The 26811-nt window shown below is 51.1% G+C and overlaps 8 protein-coding genes across 8 annotated transcripts; 4 read left to right on the top strand and 4 right to left on the bottom strand.

The window, feature by feature from the left end:
- Positions 1 to 2773: 2773 nt before the first annotated feature.
- On the top strand, positions 2774 to 4459 carry VFPPC_09568 (hypothetical protein; the record flags this gene model as incomplete). Its single annotated transcript, XM_018288085.1, has 1 exon — positions 2774 to 4459. The coding sequence occupies one exon, from the start codon at positions 2774 to 2776 to the stop codon at positions 4457 to 4459; it is 1686 nt and encodes a 561-aa protein (XP_018139483.1).
- A 2324-nt stretch (positions 4460 to 6783) lies between these two features.
- On the bottom strand, positions 6784 to 6997 carry VFPPC_16555 (hypothetical protein; the record flags this gene model as incomplete). The annotated part of the gene is made up of 2 exons (XM_018294308.1): positions 6784 to 6924; positions 6986 to 6997. The coding sequence occupies 2 exons, from the start codon at positions 6995 to 6997 to the stop codon at positions 6784 to 6786; spliced, it is 153 nt and encodes a 50-aa protein (XP_018139484.1).
- A 4156-nt stretch (positions 6998 to 11153) lies between these two features.
- Positions 11154 to 11504, bottom strand: VFPPC_09570 (hypothetical protein; the record flags this gene model as incomplete). The annotated part of the gene is made up of 1 exon (XM_018288086.2): positions 11154 to 11504. One exon carries the CDS (start codon positions 11502 to 11504, stop codon positions 11154 to 11156), a length of 351 nt encoding a protein of 116 aa, XP_018139485.2.
- A 1618-nt stretch (positions 11505 to 13122) lies between these two features.
- VFPPC_14625 (hypothetical protein) lies at positions 13123 to 15987 on the top strand (the record flags this gene model as incomplete). The annotated part of the gene is made up of 1 exon (XM_018292393.1): positions 13123 to 15987. One exon carries the CDS (start codon positions 13123 to 13125, stop codon positions 15985 to 15987), a length of 2865 nt encoding a protein of 954 aa, XP_018139486.1.
- A 545-nt stretch (positions 15988 to 16532) lies between these two features.
- VFPPC_09571 (vacuolar protein sorting-associated protein) lies at positions 16533 to 18116 on the bottom strand (the record flags this gene model as incomplete). The annotated part of the gene is made up of 1 exon (XM_018288087.1): positions 16533 to 18116. The coding sequence occupies one exon, from the start codon at positions 18114 to 18116 to the stop codon at positions 16533 to 16535; it is 1584 nt and encodes a 527-aa protein (XP_018139487.1).
- Positions 18117 to 21285: 3169 nt separating this feature from the next.
- Positions 21286 to 21705, top strand: VFPPC_18127 (hypothetical protein; the record flags this gene model as incomplete). Its single annotated transcript, XM_022429783.1, has 1 exon — positions 21286 to 21705. The coding sequence occupies one exon, from the start codon at positions 21286 to 21288 to the stop codon at positions 21703 to 21705; it is 420 nt and encodes a 139-aa protein (XP_022285195.1).
- Positions 21706 to 23118: 1413 nt separating this feature from the next.
- On the bottom strand, positions 23119 to 24416 carry VFPPC_09572 (transcription factor TFIIIC, tau55-related protein; the record flags this gene model as incomplete). The annotated part of the gene is made up of 2 exons (XM_018288088.1): positions 23119 to 24212; positions 24284 to 24416. 2 exons carry the CDS (start codon positions 24414 to 24416, stop codon positions 23119 to 23121), a joined length of 1227 nt encoding a protein of 408 aa, XP_018139488.1.
- A 639-nt stretch (positions 24417 to 25055) lies between these two features.
- On the top strand, positions 25056 to 26789 carry VFPPC_09573 (imidazole glycerol phosphate synthase hisHF; the record flags this gene model as incomplete). The annotated part of the gene is made up of 2 exons (XM_018288089.1): positions 25056 to 25178; positions 25260 to 26789. 2 exons carry the CDS (start codon positions 25056 to 25058, stop codon positions 26787 to 26789), a joined length of 1653 nt encoding a protein of 550 aa, XP_018139489.1.
- Positions 26790 to 26811: the final 22 nt, after the last annotated feature.

Genomic DNA, 26811 nt, shown 5'->3' with positions numbered 1-26811 from the left:
ACGAGGTCTATGACTGACTGGGGCTGGAGACACCACCTGACCAAACAAACTCCTTGACATCCAGCTTCCAACATGACCAACTCGTCACACTATCAAAATGCGCCAAGCATCATTAGAAAAGTGGACAAAATCGACTGCCCTGTTGCGTTATTTTAACACATTCGCAAACTAATCTTTGCCTACGTAATACCATCTATTGTCCTCATTTCTTGACTCGAGTCGTGAACGGCCAGGAACGTCATTGCGTTCTGCCAGTCCGGCCAGTCCAACAGGCTTATCGCCCGCCCCTCCACCATGTTGCATCAACTCGGGTGGTAGACTTGCAGGGTCAGCGACGCCACGGACGCATGTTTCAATTAGATCCAGAAGGTATGCAACCAGAGTAGGCACGGCTGTTTCTGTTCTTGGGCTTCAAGGGAGCCTAAATGGTTTTAAGCAGACGACGTGTAACATGCGCATTTGTTCGAGTCGAGGAAGGACTGGCGCAATGTGCCGAATTCGCAAGCTCACAGATTTGAAGTTCCAAAGTTAGCGGACCGCCCCTCTGTGGCATTTCCGGGGGATAGCGTCATATCGATAGGCGATCTTTGATAACACCAACATGTCGCCACTTCCGATGGGTCGTTTGGACGAAATTGGAGGTGCTGTGTGACACGATGTCTGGTGCATGCATATACTGCAGTGAATATCAAGGACGTTCTTCACTATTCGAAGCGAATACGCCAAGCAGTCGTTTTTGTTCCCGAGGGCTCTTGGATCAGACCGGTACTTTCTCGCAGTTGCATGTTATGCCATGGACGATATCGGGGCTGTTCGGACGTGCCATCAGTTCCGCCTTGTTAGAAGGACGGCGCCGAACGCCTAGCCTCAAATGCTTGATACTGCACGACAAGTTGGTTGTCAATTTATTCAGAACGTGCAGTACAGTATTGCAGCAAAGCGGCAATTAACTCGAAAACCAGACATTGCATGCCACAAGTTGGACTCGCATTTCGAGTCATTGCTTTATGGTGCCACAGCCCAAAGTACCAGGTCGAACCCTGCTCAAGCGGAACTCCATCCGAAACAATGGCGACCAAAAAAAGGACCACACGACAAGCGGGGAGCGACGGATAGCAACCTAAGAACCAGCCCTTGATCGCGTCACTTGGTCAGATACTGGGCGAATGGTGTCAGGCGCCCACGGGTCCCACGAACAAAACAAGCAAGGGCGTCCAGGATCATTGAACATCAGCTGGCTGTTGAAAGTCTGGGCCCGACATTGAAGGGAATTAGTTAGGAGTTGAAGGTGCCAGGAAATCCATGACGGCAATGCAGGTCGCTGCACGCTTGCGCAGAAATGCGAGACTTTGTCTTGGGCGGACAGACCCTGGTTTTACCGTCACTGGCTGGCAGATGGATTGGTAGCACAGAGTCTGGAGAGAGCTAAAGACGCCAACATCAAGGATTGGTACTGCAATAACTTTGGAAGGGAATAAGGCTGGCTGACAGGCTGGTTGCTACTGGCACAAAGGCGAGCACAATACGTGGTGGTACCAACACAGAACACGTCACCGAGTCAAGGCCAACGGTCCGGTACCTGGTTCGAGCGATGAAGGATAATCGTGTGGCTTAGACGACATCCCGCCGATGCCATGTCAGATGAAATGATATGATCATTACGGAAAATTGGTCTGAGAATTGGACATTGTGGTTTGCATTGAACAATTGAGCACGCGAGCCACAAGCGGGCTCTACTGGCTCGTACCAGTTGACCAGACAAGGCGTGCCCCGCTCACAGAAAGTCGAGGTACCAGACTAGGTAGATGTTTGATGTCAATACTGTACCGTTTGTCTGCCTCAGATCGCCCGTGCTAACTGGGCTGAGCAGGTGTTGATTGCCAGCAGGTACCAAGTCCGAGTCCAAGTTCAAGTCCCAGTCCAAGTGGATGACGCTGCGAGTGCGCAATTCGAATTTCGACTTGCGCTCCATGTCTGTTGCACCAGACTTGCGCGGATGCACCGCAGCTGCACCGCTGATGCCCCGTAAATGACCAGGCGCCCTCAACAAAGCAAATGGCGGCTTCACCAGAGAGCAAATAGCAGCGCAGAGCCCCCCTCCCGCAACTCACACAAGGTCCCAGATGCCCCAACCAACCCCCAGTTTGGGTCCAGTCTGGTCGATGGATGTGTCCATGTCTGGTCCATCAAGTTCGAGTGCCCATCCATGCCCACTCCCAAGTCAAACAACGTCGAAGACAAGACAAGTCAAGTACAGTACAAGCAGAGACGAAGCGGAGTATACTTTCGCTTGGGGCGCCATTGAAAGTGGACTATTGTACCTAAGTACCAGACTCTCAAAGTTGGCACTCACCGTATCTGATGCACCGCTGCACTTTTGCACTTTCGTCACTCCCGCCTCGTTGTTTATCAGCTTGACTTTCCCTCTCACATCATCCCTGATTTCTTTCCAACTTTTCTCCCTTTCTCTCCTATCCTGTCAATACTTTGGATACGCTCCCTGCGCGCTCTTGACCGTTTCATTAGAGGAGTATCCTCTACTCGAGGTGCTCGCTCTCTACTACGCCTTCCCCGCCGACTCCTCTACGTACCTCCTCTCTCATACAAGCCTTTGACTCCGCTACCACGCTTGACGTCCCACTCTGCCGAATCCGGAGAGCCACTTGGCTGCAGCTCGACAGATAACACTCTTATCGCATCATTCATTCCAACACCGAACTGTCAGATCACCTTTTGCAGCGGAAGCCATCATCAATTGTAGGCCACCAACACCATGGCCTTTCAGCAACCAACTCGCCAGCCGGTGCAACGGACCACTCGCCCGCCTGCTCCGGAAGATGAGGCCGTTGCAGCACTGCCGCCAGCTTCCGAGGGGCGTCCTGAGGATTCACAAACATGGGTGCTATTCTCACCCCCTACTGAAGTCACAACTACATCATATCTCACAGAATCCGAACATTCTCTCGAGACGCCTGGCCGGTCACGGCTGAGCGACTTGGGCAGCTTACACACTGTAGCGAGATCCGAGGAACCATCCAATGCCAGGCAGTCGACATCCGTTTTGTCAGCTATCGATGACCATCAGTCCGTCGACGACGATGCCGAGTTAGACAGCTTAGACAGCCATCTTCCCGAATTTCGTTCCGTGCCTGGTCTGAGTCCCATTTCGCAGCGAGGCAGTCAGCAAGCTGCTCCCGTCTTCCCTGCTCATGATGGACTAGGCTCGTTCCGCCTCGATCGACCCGTGTTTGGTACTGATGCCCAGGATCAGATATACCAATTTGAGAAGTTCAATCCCCGCAAATTTCGTCGCAGGCTTGACAGCTTTGACCATACCCAAGTTGATCTGGACCAAGTTCAAACCCAGGAAGAAGAAAAGAGACAGCGAATCGAGGCATGGCGGCTAGAACATAGTAGGGTTCTATTAGATGAAGTCCAGCGGGAGACTAGACGACGACGCAAGTCATTGGTGTCGATACAACGATCACGGCGTACGTCAGATGCGGAGACGGATAATATGACATGGCATGATGAGGACGCATTTCAACCGGACACGGAACAAGAAGGGTTCATGGCGCGTATTACACGTACGGTTGTCAAGGATATCCTGGGTATCGATGACAACATGCTGTCGATTCTCTTGGGCGAGGAACTTCCTGATGAATATGAAGAGTCACTGTCAACAACTCCTCGGGCGTCCCAGCACGGTAATCGTCCGATCTTGACCACGGCGGACGAGCCCTCGTGGCAGATTCGGATTTTGGAGAGACTGTCCAGGGAGCTTGGCCTTCTTGTGAACCACTTGTCACCGCATCCTGGAGCATTTTCGGCATATTCTCGAATGCAGCACATGTCTCTTCCGTATGCTGGACTCCCGGTCATTCCTGAATCCAGCGATGCCGGTGTGATCAGCCCAATGACCGAACCTGGCCAACCTAGTCAAGCTTCTCAACCTAAATTCCAACCTACGATGCATCAACATTCGCAACCCATCGGAATCCCTGGACGGAGACACAAGGTCGAAAGTTCCAGTAATGACGTAGACATGACCGACGGCGATTTCACCAAAGAGGAGTGGGAGAAGAGTCTGGATATCAAGCTGGTGTTCCGTTACCTCGTTTCACGATTTGCCTCTCGGTCGGGCAGCTCGTCACCTCCAGGCACCTCACATCACGGCGTGTCAACTCAACAAGACACCGCAGCCAAGGTGGCCCGCGTCCGTCAACATCATCCTCTCATCGCTCGAACGAGGCCGGTAGAGCGTCGGTCTTTCAAGGCTGTGGGACCAAGCAGCCCGGTTGCGTTGCGACACCACAGCAGCTGCGCCAGCCAGAGCACTAGACGGTCAGCGCGGAGAAGTAGCTGCTCGTCGAGGCATTACTGGGACATTGGCGGCTCGCTGGGCACGGGGTCAGTTATCGCTTCCAATGGACCGATGGGGAGCTGGGGTGAAGTGTAGTCTGGGGCTGGGGCCGCACATAAGAAGGAGTCCATATACCCCGAATTGGTTGGGACTTGTACAATATTCGACGAACAAATGTTTGGAGTTTTTGCTATTTTCAATGCTTGGGACTGAGCTTTTGGATGGCGGGGCATGCATAAGTAGAGAAACAGCATATACAATCCTTCTCTCTATAAGTATAAATTTATATAGGGCATCTGAATACAATGTCAGGATTACTTGGGTATGAAATGTGTGCAATTGGGAGAATCTGGGAGAGTGATGTTCTTGTCCGCCTGATTTTTGAAGTAGTGGGGTTCATGGGCGTGTCAAGTCGAATGCTGGGCCGCAAAACATACCAGTCACAAGTAGTAGGGACGCTGACAGACGCAGCAAGTCAGCTAACCTGAAATAATAAAATTGAGTCGACAAGCATTCAGACGAGTGTTTGGTCACGATCGGATGTGCGTGTGCGTACCGAGTAGAGATCTGATGCCTGGCCTTGTGTAATCCGACAGTAACGCAAGATAACCACGGATTTGGAGGTTGAAGGCCAACAGATGATTCAACTGAACGATATCGACTTGAATTGATTGACTAGGCAAGGGAGGAGAACATGGCCCTTTTTATAGGGCACTTGAAGGGACTTGGAATAACTTGATAGAATGGCCCGTGGAGGTCTAGAGCAGCTCTTGTTGACAGGCAGAGTGCGAGGCGTTCTGAGCGTGTTGAGTCGAGAAACGCAACCAGCGTTCTTGTGAGTCACATTGAAAGGTCTGTGCTCCGTACTGCTGGACATGGAAGCTTCCAGACATGTACTCTAACGCTTGTTACATTGATGTGAAATTGGTGGTTGGGCTGTTACTGTGTGCTTTCTGGTGTGGGCCTGCTTTCAAGACTGCATGTGGTCTCCTGTTAGGTGGTGGACGGAGAGGTCTTCTGTTACAGTATGATGCCATTATGCCACCTAATTGTAGAGTTTCTACAGAAAGGCCTTGATTGTTTATACAGATGATTAGCTTATTTTTATCTTAAACGAAGCCCAGACATCGTCTTTCGGCATTGGCGACGTCTTAATAGAGTCTTCGATGTAACAATGCCTGTGAAGGTGGCAGTACCTTTGAATTTAGCAGCGCGTTTGAATTTGGATCTTTGATTTTAACAGCCTTTCATAATACCTTCCTCCCTTCCACGTATCTCACTAATTCAATTACGCTCTCTCTTGAACCCACGATATTCCTTTGACGTGTGCTTCAAGTCGTAGCATCCTTACAGCTGGACTATCAGAGACTTCCAAACCATCAAGAATTGGGATCACCAGGGACTTCAGATAGATGGTAGTGGTATAGCTATGGGAGATAGCTCGATGTAACAGATTCTTCTTTCTTGATCCAGCAGGTTCTTCCCAATGTAACAGACAGATCCTCCTCAGCATAACTGGCGGACGCCCCAATCTAACAGATGTTTCCAGTGCAGCAGATCTTTCAAATCTAGACGATCTTTTCAATATAACAGGCAGATTCTCCAATGAAACAGGCCTTCTTACATCATTTTTTTGTATTTACAATCACAGAATCATACATCTAATAGCTCTGTTAAACGTAACAAGCTCGTAGAGAATTTGAGGTACCTGGTGTGTAAAAATTCTGACCTATGTTACACCAAACAACATAACAGGCCCCTGTCCAAAAACGCCCCTCACACACGAAAGTAATAACAACTGGGCAACATGTACTCCGTCCTCCGTACTGCATTTAGAAGCTACGGTGCCCTTGAATAGAATCGTTGACGCCGAGCAAGATGAGGTCGTACTTGCAAAGTAAATTGATTCGGGCGATACCTTGAACATGTCGAGGCAGGACGACTTTGCTGAAGTGGACTCAAGTGTCTGCCAATCCATCGATTGTGTGCCAAAGATGAGACGGGCTGTTGACTTGTTAGATAATGTCTGACGCCAAGGCGAAGTGACCAGACGCCGGCCCGAGCGGGCAGCAAAATTCCCTTCTGTGAAGTTCCCCGTCCTTTTGCACTCCCAGATCTTGTTAACCTCTTTAACACTTTCAAATGGGTTTAACAACGCTGGACCGGGGTCTGTTATATTCCTTAAACAAGTTAGAATGGGCTCTGGCAAGCATGGTCCTGCCATGGCCGTTTGTTAATATATAGGAGGTCGCAGATTCTGTAAATGGTTCTCATCTCATCTGCTCCTCGTCTTTCTGCAAGCTTGCCTTTTATTCTGTGAGCATTCCTCGACACTGCGCAACTGGTTGAGCCCGCGATCATCCCTTCTGGCTACATGTACACACTTAAGTACAATTGCACAAACTACCTTTCCACAGATTCTAATCTAAATTTCCCGTAAACACTCGCAGCCATGTTGTCCACGGAAGCCATAATAGGGTTGTTGGGGTTAGTCTTTGCGATCCCTCCTGCGGTTGACGCAGTTCGGAGTTGTTATGAGTCCTGGTCCTCGCCAGCGCAGCCTAGGTACCAAATAGATGGTGAGTATTTTAATGCGATGTTCAAGGATCAATATATGGAAGCGGTTGCTGACATGGGTGCGAATAAGAGGAAGCTTTTACTGCACTAGGTTTTAGGAACGGCACCCGCGTGCATCGGGCGCCGCAGAGACGAGTGCGCGAGCTGTCTTTTGCTGCTTGTTGGGTGGAGGATTATTATTATTAGTACGGGACGCGGCTCAAATCGCCGTGCGTGTTGCAGGGATGCGTCCGGGTTCAAAGTGTCAAGTGTCAATGGGTTGACGAGGTGTGGATTGGATCTTCATTCACATTCTTAGCGGTAAGTGCTGTTGGATATGGGTGAGTCCAGACAAGTAAACTTCCGTGTTGGCTTCAATTAGAAAACTTGTATTATAAATAATTAGACTTTTTCATTATAAAATGCATTTCTACCGCCATTGCAAAGGGGATGAAGCTAACGCGGGCCAAAAAAAAAAAGAAAAAAGAAAACAGAAAAAAGAAAAAAGAAAGAAGAAAGAAAGAAAGAAATCGCGAGAGCAGCTCCACCCATTCTTGCAGCTCACTAGCTATCAGGAGCAGGCTCTAATCTACAGTCTGTGGTCCAATGTATTTAAACATATCCAAGTATACATTAACACAGCTTAATATGCCTCAGCACACAACGCGATATGCGATACCTTTCCCTGTTTAAATACTTCTGACTCCCCACTGCAGCACAGATGTCTTTGTAATAACCAGACTATTCCACTAAGCCACCAGACGCCATAGATCTAAACGGCCATTAATTCTTACAGTGCAATGCCATATTGCAGTCCAGCAAAGTTGGCCATTCGGTAGAGGGACATGCTCAGAACGGGGCATCAATAATAGCATCACCTTAAAGTTGTAAGCCGCAAGGTGTTCATCACAAGTAGCGATTGAGAAGTGCCTGGCAGAGCTACCCGGGTTCCCAGGTACATCCTCGTCAGCCAACCAGACCTATTATAGCACTGTGTATTCCGTAAGCGTCAATGTCTGGTTGCTTTAGGCTTGATCGGACAGGCGCACCAAGTCAAGACATATACGTGCAATGGGCAGGCCAAATGCAATCATTCATCTCCATGCAGCAGGACGCCGAGGCGTTCAATGTTCTGGCAGGCAGTTTAATGTTGTTATTGGAGAACATTTAAACATCAAATCGAGCTGCCAACTGGCCTCCTGACTCGCATTGACTTGCTTGCACTTGTTGGTTTTTCCAGATTTGCCACCAGAGTCCTTGGCTGTCGCACTGCATGTTCATGGCTGTCCGCATCATGCGCCTGCAAGGTTGGGTGAAGATGGGTTTGTACTTGACGAGAGGAGCCTCGGACGATACCTTGTGCAAACATGATCTGGTGTGTCGGGATGACGCTGCTGAAGCGGCAGCTACTCAAGTACCTACCTAGGAAGGTACAGTCTGTGGTCAAAGGTATTTAAACATATCCAAGTATACACTAACACAGCTCAATATGCCTTAGCACATAACGTGATATGCGATACCTTTCCTTGTTTAAATACTTTTGACCCCCCACTGTAGGTAGGTAGGCAGAGCCAATTGGTTTGAGGCTGAAGTGTCTGACCAGTTTTCTCCATTGATGTCTGGTTTGCCCGTCTTTCTTGGACAAAAGACGGTATTGGAACCCGCCGGGTTGATGATTGGGGATTTCAACGTTGGAGTCTGGCGCCAACTGCATGTGGCTGCAGCAACAAACAGCTGCACAGTTGACCCTGGGTTCGAGGGATAGGTCAACTTCAACTGACCCTGGGTTGGAGGGTGGTCGACTTCAATTGACCCCGAGGTCAACTTCAATTTACCCTGGTTCGTGGGAGGTTGTCTCGGTGTTTTGGGGTGAGGCGACATCGAACCTCCCAAACCTATGCAAGCCACTTCTTGTGGGGCTTCGGCAGCTGGGGTCTCCTGAAATGCCAATCCAGTCCACTTGGTTGCTGCACTGCCCAACTCAGTAGGCTGCCAAGTGTCCCGGCCACGGGGTATCGTCCGCAAGTTCCTCAACGGGTGCCGCCATGACCCTTTTCTTGATATATAGCGCCTCAGACTCTGTAAATGTTCCTCATATCGTGTGCTCTATACTCTTTATTCTTCTGCAACTTGCATTGCCATTTGTAAATAATCTCTTACACTGCGGAGCCCGCTGCTTAGCCCGCAGTCATCCCTCTCTGGTTTTGACTTTACACCACACTTGCCACGCCACCTCAACCGCCTTTCTTGCAACATCTAGCCCTCTATATACACAACGCAGCTATGTTGAGCCAAGAAGCTATAGTAGCGTTGGTAGCGTTACTCATCGCTGTTCCTCCTGCGCTTGCTGTAATTTGGCGATGGTACAAGTACTCCCCGGTACAACCTAGACACCAAGTAGACGGTGAGTTTTGTGACATGATGTCAAAGGGTCAGTAACTGGAAATGGTTGCTGACTGCCTGGTGCAAAAGAAGAGCAAGCCTTGGCTTTACTGCCGCAGCAACTTCCACCTTTTACCGATGGCATTCGTATGCCTCGGGCGCCGCAGAGACGAATACGGGAGATGTATTTTGTTGCTTATGAGGCCACGGATTATCAGGTCCCGATACAAGTATAATTTGATGTTTTGCGGCGAGGTGTTGGATTTGGGTTGCACCCACATGGTCAGTACGGTAAAACATTGTTTGGTTTGGGTATGGCGCAAAAAAATATGGGTCGGGATTCTGTGTGCTTGAATGGATGATAACTGTGTGTGGGATGAAAAAGGGATGTGGCGTTATGTCTGGTTGGTTACTCTGAAGATGTTTGTATGTAAAAATGTTGGTGGGCGCGCTGAATGGTTTCCCCTGTCGGGAATGCACCCGAAACCTTGGACTCTTGGCTGATGTTGCAAGGCTCCGCTCCGCTCCGCTCTTTTGCAAAATCGCAAAATCGTGGAGACGACTGAGAGGGACTGCCCAAGGGAGAAAAGCAACAGGTTTGGAAGACGGTACTGGGGGAATGATTTACCTGTGAAGTAGTTGTGACACTAGACGTTGGAGGCTCTTATTTATTGCATTACTGTTCGCCAAGTACTATCCAGTAAGGACGCACATCTCACCAAGTGTATCAAGAGAACCAATATACAGTGGGGGGTCAGAAGTATTTAAACAAGGAAAGGTATCACATATCTCGTTGTATGCTGAGGCATATTAAGCTGTATTAGTGTATACTTGGATATGTTTAAATACATTGGACCACAGACTGTAATGCCAGTTGACCTCCATGTCGCCACAGATTTACCAACCATACCAACCACATGCGACATGAACACGTCGATGACACTTAACCGTGGGGGCCAGTCCTCTTATTATTATACTTACATACACTACCGTCCGGCCAGCAACATCCTTGACCACGAACAAGTGGCGTGCCAGCATCAAGCAACGCCCAACTCACGGCCCATCGCGCATTCTGAGTGCATGTGCGTGAATAAATAATCCAACGCTCACCAGGTCAAGTTTCATGACTATGGCGCAATAATAGCAGCCAGGCGCAAAAGTAAAAATATGGAGAACTAGAACTGTTTGCTTTGTACCGCCGAGGTGAGGTTCCATACTTTATCGAAATGATGCTGCTGGCGCAATTGCGTCCTGCCCCGTCAGCCAATCCCTTTGTCGCCTCACTCGACAAGGAACAACTACTCTGTGCACGCACTTCCATGCAGAGCATCAGGTGCTCGGTCTTGCTGCGACCACACATCTACCAGACGGGGTTGTCAATTGCGCAATGGGCCGCCGTGTTGAGCTTGCGGACCATCGCTGCGTCTTGGACTCTTGGCTGACCACTCAGCTGGACTTTAGCTGCTCCCCATGGAGAGGTTCAAGATGGCTGTGATTAGACGGGATCATGGTTCCTTGCAGGTCGATCACCTTCCACGACAGGTGCGGCATCCAACACCAAAGGAAACCCGACCGAGATGGGAGGGACTTTGTCAAGTACTCGCTCTATTGGAGTCATGCATTGTCACCACAGCCTTGACTCCAACCAGTTCCTTTCGGTGCAGGCTCAGTTGAGTGCCAAAATGGCCGACATTGGGGTACCTGTGTGACAACAGCAGGCACGTTCCTGAGGCTTCTATTCCCACACCGCTGTTGAGTCAGAGGTTGCGCATTGCCTATCGATTGCTGGTCACGCATTTGTGTAGGTACTTAGGTATGTATGATGCCGAGGTGTAGATATCGAGGTATATTGTCAACAATGATGGCGACGGATGACTTGTTCCAAGTTTCGAATAGAGCGTTGGGTACCTGTGTTGGCGGGGTTGGCGATGTAGAGGGGGTTTAGTTTGATGCATGTTCTGATGGTTGACATGGACATGGCCGTTGTCACAAACCGGATACTCAGGTACTTGGGAAATGCTAGATTCTGCAAGTAATTGTTGTTGGGTGACTGCGCTGGTGCGGTGATGAGACGAAACTGTTGGATCGTTATGTGGTTGGATGAATGTTGTAGTAGGACCGAGTCATCATGGATGCGGTCAGATTTTCTGGTAGCTGTGAGAGCCGGTTTGTGCTGTTCATATAATTGGGAACATGTCCACATCGTCACAACTTGCTGCTTTTTCTGTGCGATATCCCTGAAAGATTGGGTGGCAAAGGAGAAGAATCAGATGGAGCTGACCAGCAGAAGGAGACTTTGCAGAGGCTGTGTCGTTTGTACAACCATTCCCTCATCCTGGTGCAAACGACACACCCTCCCTGTCAACAGCTGCCTTTCACCAACAAGAGCATCACAACATGAAAGTGGAAAGCTACCATGGTACCAGACTGTTTAGATGCTATTTAGAATCATGATGAGATCTAAGTACTAGGTACACAATTAGAACTACACACACGCCACAGCTCACTCAGAACAAGAGACATCTGGAGGTCGTCCATCCACCGTCCCGCTAACTCGCGGAAGAGGATCCCAGGCGCCGCCATTGGCGGGACGGCGCGACAGTGGGGCGCACCCGTCCAAGTACCTTTGAGAGAGCGCGAATCGCGTAAAGCACCGACTTTGGCGGGGTCGATTCCAGCTCCAGCTCGCAAAGGTACTCGACGAGGCGCGTGGTGAAACGCTCGGTGCCATTCAGCACCACTGCTTTGCTGTTTCTCCACGCCAGGCACCCCAGCCGGACCTCAGACTCGGCTCTTCTTCTGGTCTTCCCAAAGTAGGTTCAGTTTCGACGCCTCGTCTTTCGCTGCCAACTCAAAATGCAACCTGTGACTCGTTGTAAGGCGCAACTGTGCGTGCGTGTGAGTCGACGTTGAGGTGGACTCGTGGGGTCAATGCTCGCCGTCGTGTGGCCGTTGAAGGTTTTGCGTTCTCACAATGTACCAGCCGACTTTGCTGCTCAGGTCTATAACAAGCTCGGTGACTTCGATATTGATGCCGACGTCGACGCCTCGGAAGCTGGATAAACTGCACATTGGCTGGATTGCGTGTTGCAATCACGCCCTGTTGGTCCCCAAGGCAGCAACTGCACTCATCTGGTCCAGTGTGGTCTATTTGAGCTGGTGATATACAGGGGGGGCGTGTGAGTGCCTTGCCATCCCGGCTCAGTCTGCAAAGATACAAGAGCACAAGAAAGAGCTGCAAGTTGCTTTGCTTCTCCACAAGACACACCCCAAAAAGTCCTGAGGCCTGTCCTTCGCCCTCGTCCAGTCGTCCTCCGCCTCGTCTGGGCTTGCGACCTCTACCTATTGTTATCACCGTCTCCTCCGTTGCTGCTCCCCAAAGATTGTTATATAACACAACACTCGTTGCCCCGTCTGTCTTGTTTTGCGTCCAATTCCTGCTCCGACTGTGCTGTCACGTTGGTGCTTCCTTCCGTCCCTTCGACTATTTAATGGGTGCTCATGCCACTCTGGTCGACGCTTGGAGCTGCACGCCGCGATCAATCGAATAATTGTCCACATCAGTCTTGTTCGTCTCATCTCATATTGTCTTTTACAATCCAATTTCATCCCATGTCTATCGTCCACTTCATCAGCTGATCTTGTTCTCAAACTATTTCCAGTGCAATGAACTAGACCATCGCGCCTCGCGAGCGACGCCTTCTGGGCCAGCGTAACCTGCTTGGCCACGACATTCTGACGGACGGCCGAGCGAAACAATCGAACCACAAAATTTCTTGACGTCGTTTTTGATTATAGACACTCGCTGTTGCCTCGACCCAATGGCTGTCAACATATTCAACCCCTCAAATGCCTCCGCGAGTCCATTCGATATATACAATGATGCCGGTAACCCACTGCCGCCGGCTAGCCCTAGCCTACCTAATGGATGTTGCAATTTTGTTGATTTGACTCCCGGAGCCAATGGAGCCAAGTGCGGATGCCGTCGCTTCTGGCCGCGTCAGACGATAGTCAGTCCCATTGCTGAACAGGCTGGATGGTGTATGTGTGCCCACCATGCCTGTTACCACGATGATGGACCTCACAATCCCCGTGACGGCCTTCAACAGCTGCAGCAATTGCCGCAGCAAACCAATCTCGGTCACGTTGGCCAGGAAAATGAGAGGCCCCGTACGGGTCGTGAGCCATTGAGCCCGGTTGTGGACGTGTCGATGCAGGGCCTCTCAACCGTCCCCGGAATGGACTTTGCTGCCTTCAGCCCCGGCCTTCCCCTCTCCTTTGTCCATGAATTTGCAACTGAATCTGAGGACGCCCACAACAATGATGCCACTCTTCACCCACCAGGCTCCATGCCCGATACCCTCGCTTGGGAGGAGTACATACAATCCCCGCCGGAACATCCTAGACCATTGGAACCATCTGAACACTCAGCGTTGCCACACCTTCCGTCCCAATTTCTTATGCCCTCTCAGACCGCCTCCACCACGTCGTCCATTCAGGCCAAGTACCAAAGACCATTTGCCGGAAAGGGACTTGGTACTCTTAATAATATAACACCCAAAGGACCAGCCTCTTCTCATGCACAGCAACCACAAAAATGTGATGTGAAACCCCTACACGTACAACGCCAGGATCCTGCTACCGACTCCTTTGTCTTGGTTGGTCATGACGGACAAGGAGAGGAAACACCGAGGCCTGACACCGCTACACAAAACGAACCTCGGGTAGCTGCAGCATTCCATGGATTTTCCCGGGAGACTCTCCAGAACTTGTCAGATACTATTAGTGGACATGAACAACGCCTGGACCGCCTGGAAACTGTATCCTTTTCTGCCAATGGACATGACGAATGCGTTGATAAACATGACCACATGGACCTACGTGTCACAGAACTGGAACTGAGAATGGAAGGTGTGGAGAAGGCTGTAGAGGTGACTGGGACGGCGAACAAAGACGCTGAAGTCGAGGATGATGGTGCAAAGAGCGTCTTCTCGGCAGTCACAAGTGTCTCCAGTCGACCCAACCCAGAGGAAATAATGTCTCAAATCGACAGCCTGCGGGCCCAAGTCTCCCATCTTCAGTCCTTTCTCCCATCACATGGTCATGCGTGGACCGTGGAGGTTGTCTTCTTGCCTTTCCCATTGAAGCGTCTTTGGCAAGAACTTTCGCAGTTCAAACATGATGCCACTGTTAGCAATGATGACTGGACGCAAGTCCCCATGACGCTTAGCAGCGCCACACTACGATCGCAATCACCGTTTGGCGGCGACTGGGCTGCTACCGATCACGATGCAGAGTGGCTATACCCAAGAGCCTGCGGCGATAAGAGCACCCAGGATAGGAGGTTACGCAGTCGAGGGCTCATCCAAACTGTATCCTTTCGCGGACCTGACGCTAGAAGCGTGCAAGCGGCCATACACGAGGCTTTTGGTTCAGTATTCCGCAGCCTGGGTATCACACCTCGACACCAGCCCACGGATCCACGTTTTGGCAGATATCTTGGACTTCAGGAGTCGTGGGTGCCACTTCGCAAAATTCACAAGGACTCACGACTCCGATTCCTTAATGCCGCTGAGATGCTGACACCCTCGTTATGGGATGTCAATTTCTTGCATTCGGTGGCCATGAAGGCTGCAGAACCTAGACTCTTCATCACACACCCAGACGCCTATATACAAGACTACGGAGCGTACGAATCAGGATGGGCTTGGCAACGAGTCCGCGAAATGGATCGCGTCTCCCTAGATGTGTCAGAGTCGCAGGAAGTCAAGGAAGCAGATGCCATGGAGCACTGCTGGCTTTGGAACGAGCAGCTTGACGAGGCTCCTAGTATCCCAACCTCACTCAACATGCGCCAAGGCCGCGAACGCCTCTCAACATCCCCAGCAGTATTCCCAGCTCCGGAGCAACCGTATCGCTCAGTCAGTCCCTTTGCCGTCCGAGGACCATCGCCCATGCTATCAGGTCGCCGTGCTCCAAGACCACCTCACATTCGCACCGCCTCCGTCCCCATCGTCCCGGCGACAGCTCAATCTCCCTCGAACGCCAGCCGCCGCCGCATTGTATCCCACGGCCAATCCAGACACTCATCCCCCTTCACCCGCGGCCCGTCCTCCCAAGGCATCCAGAAAAGGCGCCGCACCCGCTCCCCCAGCTACCCTCACTATACGCCTCGCTGGACCGCCTCACCTAGTCCCATGCCCTCAGCCATCAACGACCGTCAAGTCACCCGTGGCATGACACCGCTCGCCTACGCTACACCATACAGCAACGCACCGTTGCAGGAACTCCGCCCCTTTCGCGGAAGCAGCGTTGCTCGCAGTGGAACATCTCACGTCCCCATGGAATACGCAACCGACGAACTCTTTGACGTAGAAATCTACGACAGCGGCTCCGACGAATCATACCGTGAGGATGCCGACGATGAGAGCAATTCAAGCGGTGAAATCGTGACTCACGTCCCTGTGAGTAGCCATGACTCACACAGACGACAGCTGCCTGAGGACGAACCATGGCCCGGCATCGAAGATCAGGGCCGCCCATCTGATGGGGAGAATATTGATCCGGATGAAGGGGAAGGCAAAAGCAGCGAAGCGAGCAGTCAGCCATCTGAGTACCCTAGTACTCAGCGAGCATGGCCGGCTGATAATGAAATGGGATTTCAAATTCACGAGGATGAGGAATGACGAATGTCGAAATTGAATACGTTTTATGATATCATGCAACGGCGGTAATGAGGGGTAAATGGATGTTGGGAAGTTTGATACCCCGGTTGTAGATTTACTTTTGCATACCACTCATCTTATGTTATATACTCTCAATGTCTGGCAATATACAAGTTGAATAGCACCAATACCCGACAGGATATTTGCTACGATACGGACAAAAAGTTCTACAATAATGACCACATCAAGAAAATGTAAGAGAGAACATGTATTCAATACCATATAACATCTATGGGTATGTAAGCCAAAAACACCGGGTATAATCCCCATCTGCTTTCAAACCCCTTCTATGCCCCTCATCCCATCCCATCCAATCCAATCCAACCGTAATGAATGAACTCCATAAACAGCACAACTTATGGGGGTATATAAATCCACCTGATCCAAAACTCCGAGCTCTAAATTTTGTAACTATTGTTTCCCCAATGGGGTCTAAGTCGGTGTACGAACACCAGGGTATCTTGTGTAGCCACTGGAATGTGGAATGAACGGGCCATCAGTGGCATTTAATACCATGTGCCTTTGGGGTCTAACTTGTATAGGATACGGCACTGGCTCCGCTGGCATACCTTGGATCGAGCGAGTTGCTTGTATTTAGGTCCCGTGGGACCGGTAACGTAGTGGTACTGGCCGAATAGGCGCCACTGACGATAATCTGCCAGAGTGTATAGGCGATCGCCCCAGTATCCGTCGAAATGGAACCATGCTGTCGGTGCGTGGGGATTGGTGGCCGCAGGTATAAGACTTGGAGGTTGCTTGTTGCCATCTTCGTCGACGGATTCCTCATCCATCTCGGTGTGCTTTCCTAGCTTGTAGTTGTAGTGGTAGGCGTAATTGTTCAGCGCTGGATCCCAGAGAGGCCCTTTGTCGCTGACATCCTTGAGCATCTTGAAGGGTAAGACGTAAGGGTGGTCGCCAGGCGTGGCGTACATGGCGTGTGAGCCAACGGCAGAGTAAATAACGGGACGTTCTCCGCGCTTCTCGACGGCTTCCCATGCATATGCCTGACCGCCCTCGTGCTCGGAGAAGTAAATGCCCTTGGGAATGCCATTTTCGAACCGAACCATGGAGTGTTCCCAGTCACCGACGTGATTGCCAAACCGGATACCAAGAACCGTTTGTCCTAAATTGTACGAGTAAAAGAAGAACCAAAATGCATCCACGATGCCAGATCCCTTGTCCACAATGATGAGAACAGCAGGAGCTCGGGAGTAACCGTTGGCATCGGGTTTATGTCCACGGCGTTGAAGGCGGGGCTGGCCGGACCGGGATCGTGGGCGCTGGGAGCTGCGGGGCCGTGGGTCGGAGATTCGATGCAACGGAGTATCCTTGTCTACATCAAACCAAGTTGTTCGTTCCCCTCCGGCAGGTGGTCCGCCATTGCTAATCTCGCTGTTGTCATTGTCGTCGCCGTCATCGTCGAACGGCTTGGGAACATTCTCATGGCTGTGCAACCAGGGCGGCCGGGTCTCGACGTCTTCCAGGCTGTGAAGAGTGACAACGCCTTTAAATTTGTTCAAGTGGTGCAGATTATCCAGTGTTAATTTCTCGTCTGTGATGTTAACCAGCTCATCATCAACAACAACTTCCATGTGCTGCACGTGCTCGCGAATATCCGATGGCCAGAACTGCTCGCCCGAATACAGGTGCACAAGGGGTGCGTGCTTGAGAACGTAGTCCGGGATATCCTTTAGAATCCGTCGCCGTTGGAAAATATTTCTCTTCTTGTCTTGTCTTTTGGCCGTTTCTGCATCGGATTCTTCGGATGATCTGTCTTCCCACGACCGAGGCTTAACATATCTCTTTCGAAGCTCAGTCCACACCTCGTCATCAATGTCGTCGACGGACGACATATTTGGGTTCGGTAGCGAGGCAGGATCACGACGCAAGTGGTGTAGCCCACAAAGACTAAGCCAGCGACATAATTGGCGGTCAATCCAGTATGGACTGCTGCTTACCCAGAGGCTGTCGCGGGCTCGTCTCGCTGGACCATGGCTGGTCGGGTCGAGGACTCGAGGCACGAACCAGGCGATGAAGGAAGCCACTAACAAGAGCGCTAGCACAATGGTGCCGCGCCGTAGCCAGTACATGGCTCCTTGTCCCTGTGGTCTTCGCACAAGACTCGTAAGCCCGTATCCTCCGACTGTCAACAAATGATTGATTTCATGCAGACGAGTGAGTTTGGAAGCCGGTATCGCTGGCTAAGTATGCGGTGTGGTGAGAGTGAGGTAGGAATTGGCGGACGGCCGGTGGTGGGGTGGTAGTCGGCGTCGTCGTAAGGCTTCGTTGAATGGCAATCTCGGCTCGTTCCGGATAGATTCACCGCGGCTCGAGGACGTTGGAAATCGAGGCAGAATTCAAAACCAGTGACGGCCAGAGCGAGAGAAGTTGATTAATTCAACGAAAGTGGCCGGCAAGTTGCCGTGGTGCAAGCCCAGATGGCGAGAGCGAGCAGAGAGTACTGACTGCCCTTGCGACAGGGATGTCTATACAGGTTGATGTACAGTGGTGGGGGAGGAAGAAACAGATAGAGGTGAGAGCAGGGAGAGAAAATGTGGAAATAGGCCAGCTATAAGGGCATATCGACGAAAAGAAGGGGGGTTGAGGCACAGCACCGCTGGCGACTCGTTGCGAGGCTGAGGTGCGGTAAAAAGATGAAGGGAAAGGTGAAGCAAAGTAAGAAGTGAGGGCGAGACTGAGGCTTTGAACAACGGCAAAAGGTACGAAACACGCACAAGCCCGGCTAGTCATGCAGGCAGGGTCGAGAAGTGTGCGGGAACGGGACATGGAACATGGGAGCCTGTGATGAAAGTGTTTGGGTTGGATTCTTGGCTAGATGTGTGGATCGAGTCTGCGCGTGGACATTTTGTGCTACATGAGGCGACAAGAATCTGATGCTGAGAGGAAGTACTTCCGGGGAGGATGCACAATAAGTGGTGGGTGACGACGATCAGGCCGGCGTAAGAAGGAGCGTCTGACACGACCAGGCCATGGAGGGCAAGTGTCAAGTACTAGGTACCAAGGTCTGGTACTTCCAAGTCGTCAAGTAGTGGTACTTGTCCGAGTTGAACACGCTCTGGTGCTCTGGGTTGTGGCCTGGGCGGGGCATTGGGCCGTTTAGTGCTCCAAGTCAACTGGTGCCCAGCTGCTGGTGGGTGCCACCGCGGAGCACAACGCCGTCAAGTCACTATCTTAGCGCCGCCCACGTTGGAGTTTGGCACGTCTCCGGCGCCGGAAAGGCTACAGAGGGCCAGCACTTGCACGTTCAGCGCTAAGCTTCTTTCTGCCAATGCCTGACTCAAACTGGTCTAGCCTACCAACTTCCAATCCTCGTTGTTCTCAACCAACCAAGTTTGCATCACCAGAAAGCAGATGGTTTTTGCTTGCATGCTGGAGATGTTGAAAAGACGCCTTGAACGCAACGTGGGCCATGTCGCTGGAGGAGAGTTGCTGTCTATAATGTTTAGCATTTCACAATATTCAGCTCCGCTTCAGCCCCTGAACAATCACAAAACTGTGGCTGTCTGAATTCAATGTACGGAGTAAGTGCCTCAAGTTAAGTGCCTGAGCAGATCAAGTTCCTTCCCATTTCTCCAACTTCCTAGGTACCACTGCGCAAGCCTTCTGCAAGTGGTCCTACATCGGCATTGAGAGAGTACGCCTTCTTAGCAAGGTGTTCATGCGTAATGCGACTGCCGAATTTAGCCCGTTGCTTGTACCCCAAAGGAAACCACCTACATCGTGCCTGCTGTTTGTGGCCACAGAGAGAAGAGCGATCGCCACTGGGCCAACCTCCAGTTCTCATTTCTTGTGCAAATCCGTTCGTTTTCAAGAATTACATCCTGTTATGACATGGTGATTGCGTCTTGTAGTGCTGATACTCGCCTAATTGCTCCTAATTCGACATTTCAAGGTAATCCATTACCTGGACTGAGTAAATCATGGCCAGGAAATATATTCTTAGTGCGGAACCACCAAGACCGACCAAGTCATTTAATAGGAACCTTGGCAGCAATATCATGGCTCTTGCTCGCCATCGAAACGAAACCTAATCTGTTCACCCCACGTCGGCTGCCGACCAAAAGCGCTTGGCTCCAGCGTGCCACTTCACAACAATCAACATGTCAAGGGTTCCTACTATCTGCAAATAAACCGACTCTTGGACGCAAACGAATCATCGTGCAACATACCGTGTCGTGATGGTACCGCGCCGTGGTAATTCGTCTCTCAATGCGCGCTGCTGATCGCTTCTTGTTGACGCCATGCAGATCTATAGCCGGAATCTCACGATACGGCTGAATTGAAGCATCACGAAAGAAGAAACGAAGGAACTTTGATTGAAAGGTCCACTACTTTAAATCGACCTTGACGAACCAGCGTGGACTCGCCCACCACATGGCATGTCTTTGTGGTTTCCAGTCCACAGCCTTGGGCTCCCGTCCTGGCAAATGCAAGACTATGCTGAACTCTTGACTTTACCCTGAGCTTTTGAACCCGGAACGTGAAGCCATCGCGAAATCACACCTGCTGAATTTGTCTGCAGCCACTTCATCTGGGGTTGACTCATCATGAGGCCATGTGCGTCATCTGTTGGCAAACACCAAAGATTATCGTGACATAACCCAGGGATGAGTGACAGGTGCTTCAGAGCCACTTCCGCACAAAACCTGGCCCAAAACTCGCATTGGCCCCATACACGACCTGCAAACCGCCCGCGTGGGCTTACGACACCGCCTTATTGATTTGGGTGGGTCATCAGACATCGTCTTGGCCGTTCAATGAGAGACTGGCGCCACTCACCCAGCTTTGTTTGTCGCAGCCAACAAAGAACTTATTCACATCATGACCAAATGACCGATTTCACCAAAGGGGTGCCATCGCGGCCACTTGTCGCTAAATTTACGCCGAATGATCCCCCACCTGGTACCAAAACGACACCACTGAGAAGTGGCTTCCATTGGGGTGTACTGGCTTCAACACATGTCTGTTGTACATGTACTTTTCATTTTAGCCCCTTGGAGTCGCCGATATGGAATATCTCTGTCGATGGTCACCTCGAGCCCAGAAGATGCTGAGTGTTCAGTTACGGGATGGCTGGACATGACTTCTGCAGCAGCATATGAATCTCCCACTACGCTTCCCCAGTGGTGAAATGCGAAGGTCGTGTCTTTGATCCGCATTTTTCCAATACTTGTTGAATCATTTTATTGTCTTCCATTCGTGGTGTCTTACTGAAAAAGAAAAGCAGATACACCGGGCATGTTCCGAGATCATCCAAAATCACTAAGCGGCTCAAACGGCAGTGCCGTGTTACCATTCCCAAGCCAACGGACAGGCGTGTTTTGTCCTACGGTTCCAGCGTCACGCAGGCTGAGTCGAAGGAGCAGGACCGTTTTTGCCCCGTTCAGCCCGGGCACTACTTGCGAGCCTGGAAAGATGACGACACCACGAACCAATTCCTCATTGATACGATCCAAACGACTCGGGTTGGTTCATAAACACAACAAAGCCCCGCCAACTTCGACAAGGCCACGCGTATCGGAACGACAAGACAGCAGCGAAAACTCCAATTGCGAGTTTCGAAGTTCTATTTTATGGTCGAGAATTTCTAGAGTGGCTGTATTGCAGCACATTTTACGAATGTGCGGTAAAATAACTTTTGCAAGGCGTCCACCATAACGGCAGGTGATCGTGTGCAAACCCTACAACTTTTGCTCATGCTAAACGGTTGACCTGTCGGCAATTCCCGAATCACTAATGGGCCACGCATTCCAACCACCGGACTTGTAAGCTGACAAAACAGGGCACAAATCCTGAACCGAAAGGCACCGGAAAGCTCGGCAAACACTACAGCCAACAGGCCAATTGAAATGCTCAATGGAGCAAACTAAGATGCCCTTCCTTGTCCGACCTTGTTCTGATTCCCAATTGCTGGTACTCAGGCATCCATGCATTGGAGCACGACTTGTTCACGTCAGCTCTTCAAGGCGCATCACGGTTGGTAAGAATGATTCAGAAACCTGCAGGGGACCTTCGCAATGCCCACAACAGGATTGGGAGCGGATGGACTCATTAGTGTACTGGTGAGCATTGTCGTGCCCATGGCGTGGATTTGATGTGCTCTACTGTACGGGCTTGAAAAAATGTCCAAGACTGTGTGGTTGCGTATTCCAATCACACACTCACTAACCATGGACTTCAACGGTGCAAGAAACATTGAATTAGCCACCCAAGAATAGCTTGTATCTGGCACGATACCATTACATATTATGACGGAACAGTGTGTGCTTTGGCCGGCCGGAGGCTGTACCCCCCACATGTTGTAGTTCCATACGAATTCTTGTTGCAATGATACGCCCCATTCCTCTGAGATAGTATTATTGCCGAAACAAACAAGCACGGTTGCAACTATCCACCAATTGACATTGCAGCAAGCTCCAAGCCAATGTACGACAGTGTTAGTACGAACGCAACCGACTATGCCTCATCACCTTCACAAACTCGACATGTATCAACTTACAATGATAATTGATCTGGGAAACGATAGCAGAACTCGATAAAGCTACATAATTGCTACTCTGTTTGCAAGACTGGTGGGCGTCCTCGGCTCTACTCTAGAAATCAGTTACAAGAAGCCAATGATACCGGAACATTATGTAGCTATAACCAACAATGTATTTGCAAACTTTGCAGTAAACTGAGGTTGGTTTCTGCAAGTATCAGACTGGTCACTTTGTTTTGCCAGGGACAGGAATTCCTCTTCCTGTGCTTCGAGGCCGCAAAAGACACTGAAATATGAGGGTTAATATTAGGTCTGATGCACAAAAGCACCTAGGTACTGGAAAGAGTATGGTTTTCGACAGCTCATGGTTTTGTTTTCTTGAATGTCGCAGCTTCAATTTCAGGGTTTCAGTATATCTAGCCTCGTGATATGCTAATGAGGATTCGGAGACTTTCACCTTGTGCTATCAGAGTGGGAAACAAATGTTACAATTGGTAACTTATTCCAAATTCCTTCCCTAGTCTTACACTTACATTGACGTCGCTAGTTTAGGCCTCCAGTTCTGCCCTTAAATTACACCACAACGCATATCAACCCGTCATAGTAACATCCTCATCCTCATCTTCATCTTCATCATCCTCCTCACTCCCGCCACTCTCCTCCTCATCCTCCCTATCCAAATCCTCCCAACTCGTCGGCGTCATCGTCGACAAAGGAACATCCCCGCTCGCGCTACCCTTAAACCCAACAGGATACCCTTCCAACCTCGTCGCAAGACTCGGCCGCCCCTTCGGCCGCCGAGCAACCTCCTGTTTTCTGCGCTTGTCCCGACCAAATTCTTCGCCCATCTTTTTTCGTCTGGGCCTGTAGTCAACTGCCTTTTTGTCATCCCAGTCTTTCCCTTTCCCATCCACAGCATACACCGTGACGTGGTCCTTATCCCCCCTCTTCAGCTTCAAAGCCATGAGATTCTCCAGGAAACCAGTCTGCTCTGCTCGCTCACCCGTCGGGTCTTTGCCAACCGGGATGCGGATGTTCCACTCTTCTTTAATGGGGCGTAGGGTGTCGTCTTCCGGTACTTTGGGGCGCGGTATCTTTTCCGTCGTCATTATTCGCGAGGAGCTGGCTGCGAGGAGGGATATGTCGCCTGGTAGGTTGCGCAGGGAGGGGAGGCTGCCGGATGATGATTTGTCGAGGATGACTTCTGTGCCGACTACTTCCGCCCAGTGACCTTCGAAGAGGCGTCCTCTGTAGGAGAACAGGGGATTGGAGCTGTGCAGGTCGAGGATTTGGATGTCTTCTGTTTCGGGTGGTTCTTCCGCTTCTTCTTGGGCTAGATCTTGGGCTTCAGCTTCCTGGGCTGGTTCTGGTTGCTTGCCCTTTTTCTTGTCCGATGGTGGAGGCGTGGTTATCTTTTCTTTACCGTAGCTCATGGCAAGAAGGGCTGGGTCAAGGGGTGTGCCATCGTCTTGATCATCTTGCTCTGTGGGAGCCTCTTCGTTGTCGTTATCCTCATCACTGTCATTGCCATTGTCGCTGTTGTTGCTGGGAGGCCGTTTGGGCTGTTGCGGTTCAGGACGAGCATCCTGAGTTTCGCCTCGCTCTGTCCAGTTTTTGTAGTACCCGCCGCGGTTGTGTCGAGGTGCTTTAGCCGAGGGGTCTTTGAATTCGGGATATGAGAGCTCTACCGTTAGGTAGAAAGTCTGTGAGTTGTGAGCAATGTCGCCTTCGTGAGAAGGGAGCTAGGGTGACGACTGGCCTCTGTTTCTATAGCTGAGTACTCGTATTCCCATTCTTCTTGATCGTCTTTGATGATTTGCTCGAGGACTTGGTCGAGTGGTAATGCGCCAGGTTCATCAGGTGTAAACGCGCCTTTTGGCCTCTCCATGGTGGGCGGATGAGTGAGAGGCGCAAAGGTTGTACCTGTGAAAGCAGGAAAGGAAAAAAAATGAGCGTCTCAGGTAAACATCAACATGGATAATTCACACGTGCAGATGACTCGCATGCCTCCTATGCATATGAATGAGCAAAAGTAGCCATGAAATTTTGCCCGTTTGAAAGCTAGACTCATATGCAAAGTGATGTCTTACTCTACCATTGCATCACGCGTCTGGATTTCAACATGAGCGTTGGAGATCACTCATGGATGCTGGCCGTCTTTGGCTAAGCGGCAAGGGTCCATCTCACCTCACGTTTTCTGACACACCAAACTGCCCTGTCCCTCGCTCCTTCCTCTCACATTATCGATAGAACGGGGTGGGGCTGAAAATGCCCCGCCATCGCAACTGAATTTCATGCCACTTCGTCTTATGCGCCTTTGTCGGCATTTGCGATTGAGTCACTTTTTTCAAACCATCTCTATTTTCTGTGAAATTGCAGCACCTCCGTGCTCTGTCCCTGGACATCAATTCCTACCGAATCGTGAGCATCACCGGACGAAGGAAATTTGCCATTTCTAGCCGCTCAGCAAGTGTCCGATTGTCGCATCGCCTCTCAATTTCGGCCCATTACTCACAGGGGCTCAACAATGCCCAAGGTTCACTTGCTGGACTATGTGGCCGGCAACATTCGTAGCCTGGTGAATGCCATTGAGAAGCTTGGATATGAAGTAGATTGGATCCGGTCACCGGAGGACGTGCCCCGAGCAGAGGTATGTCGTTGCTGCATCAGCTTGCCGTTCATCTGATATATACACAAGAAAAAGTTCGCGGTTCTGACTCGCAATATCTAGAAACTCATCCTGCCGGGAGTAGGCCACTTTGGTCACTGTCTCTCCCAACTCTCTCAGGCGGGCTATCTCCCCGCCATCCAGAAACACATCGATGAGGGCAAACCGTTCATGGGCGTCTGTGTCGGCCTGCAGGCCATCTTTGAAGGCTCCGTCGAAGACCCCGACGTTGCCGGTCTCGGTGTCATCAAGGGCTCCCTAGGACGCTTCGACGACTCATCCAAGTCCGTTCCACACATTGGTTGGAATAGCGCCAGTACTGCTGGGAAATCCATGTATGACCTCAGCCCGGATTCGAAATACTACTACGTCCACACGTATCGCTTCCCCTATATCAAGGGCCAACTGGAGTCACAAGGATGGACCGTCGCAACAGGAACCTACGGCACCGAGACGTTTGTCGGTGCCGTCGCCAAGGGGAACATTTACGCTACACAATTCCACCCTGAAAAGTCCGGCGTAGCAGGTCTGAGAACCCTTCGCGCATTTCTCACAGGTGAGGGTGCCAAAACCCTCGGCGCACCATCTTCCGCCTCGACCACCTCACCCTCATACTCACCCCAGGACGGCCTCACACGGCGAGTCATAGCCTGTCTCGACGTCCGCACCAACGACCAAGGCGACCTCGTCGTCACAAAGGGCGACCAGTACGATGTCCGTGAAAAAGACGACTCCCGCAGCGTCCGCAATCTCGGCAAACCCGTCGAAATGGCCAAAAAGTACTACCAAGACGGCGCCGACGAAGTCACCTTCCTCAACATCACATCCTTCCGCGACTGCCCCATCGCCGACCTCCCCATGCTCGAGATCCTCCGCCAAACATCGCAGACCGTCTTCGTCCCCCTCACCATCGGCGGCGGCATCCGCGACACCGTCGACACCGACGGCACAAAGGTCTCCGCCCTCGAAATCGCCACCATGTACTTCAAGTCCGGCGCCGACAAAGTCTCCATCGGGAGCGACGCCGTCATCGCCGCAGAGGAATACTACTCCCTCGGCCGCAAACTCTTCGGCAACACCGCCATCGAGCAAATCTCTCGCGCGTACGGAAACCAGGCCGTCGTCGTGAGCGTCGACCCCAAACGCGTCTACGTGCCCAAAATAGACGCCACCCGCCACAACATCATCGAGACCAAGTTCCCAGGCCCCAAGGGCGAGCCCTACTGCTGGTACGCCTGCACTATCAAAGGCGGCAGAGAAACACGGGACATGGACGTCGTCGAGCTGGCGCAGGCAGTTGAGGCCATGGGCGCAGGGGAATTACTCCTCAACTGCATCGACAAGGACGGCTCCAACAGCGGCTTCGACCTCGAACTCATCACGCAGGTCAAGAATGCCGTCAAGATACCCGTCATTGCGTCCAGCGGGGCAGGCAACCCGGCCCATTTCGAAGAGGTCTTTGACAAGACTACCACGGATGCTGCTCTCGGAGCGGGCATGTTCCACCGCGGTGAATACACAGTCAAGCAGGTCAAGGAGTATTTGCAAGAGAAGGGCCTGTTGGTGAGACAATTTGAGCAAGATTTGTCATGATAGATGGACATAGAACGATTTG

The sequence above is a fragment of the Pochonia chlamydosporia genome, chromosome 7 (genome assembly GCF_001653235.2).
Source record: "Pochonia chlamydosporia 170 chromosome 7, whole genome shotgun sequence".
NCBI classification, from domain to species: Eukaryota; Fungi; Ascomycota; class Sordariomycetes; order Hypocreales; family Clavicipitaceae; genus Pochonia; species Pochonia chlamydosporia.
The sequence above is the reverse complement of the archived record's forward strand: the minus strand, read 5'-3'. Positions and strand labels throughout refer to the sequence as shown.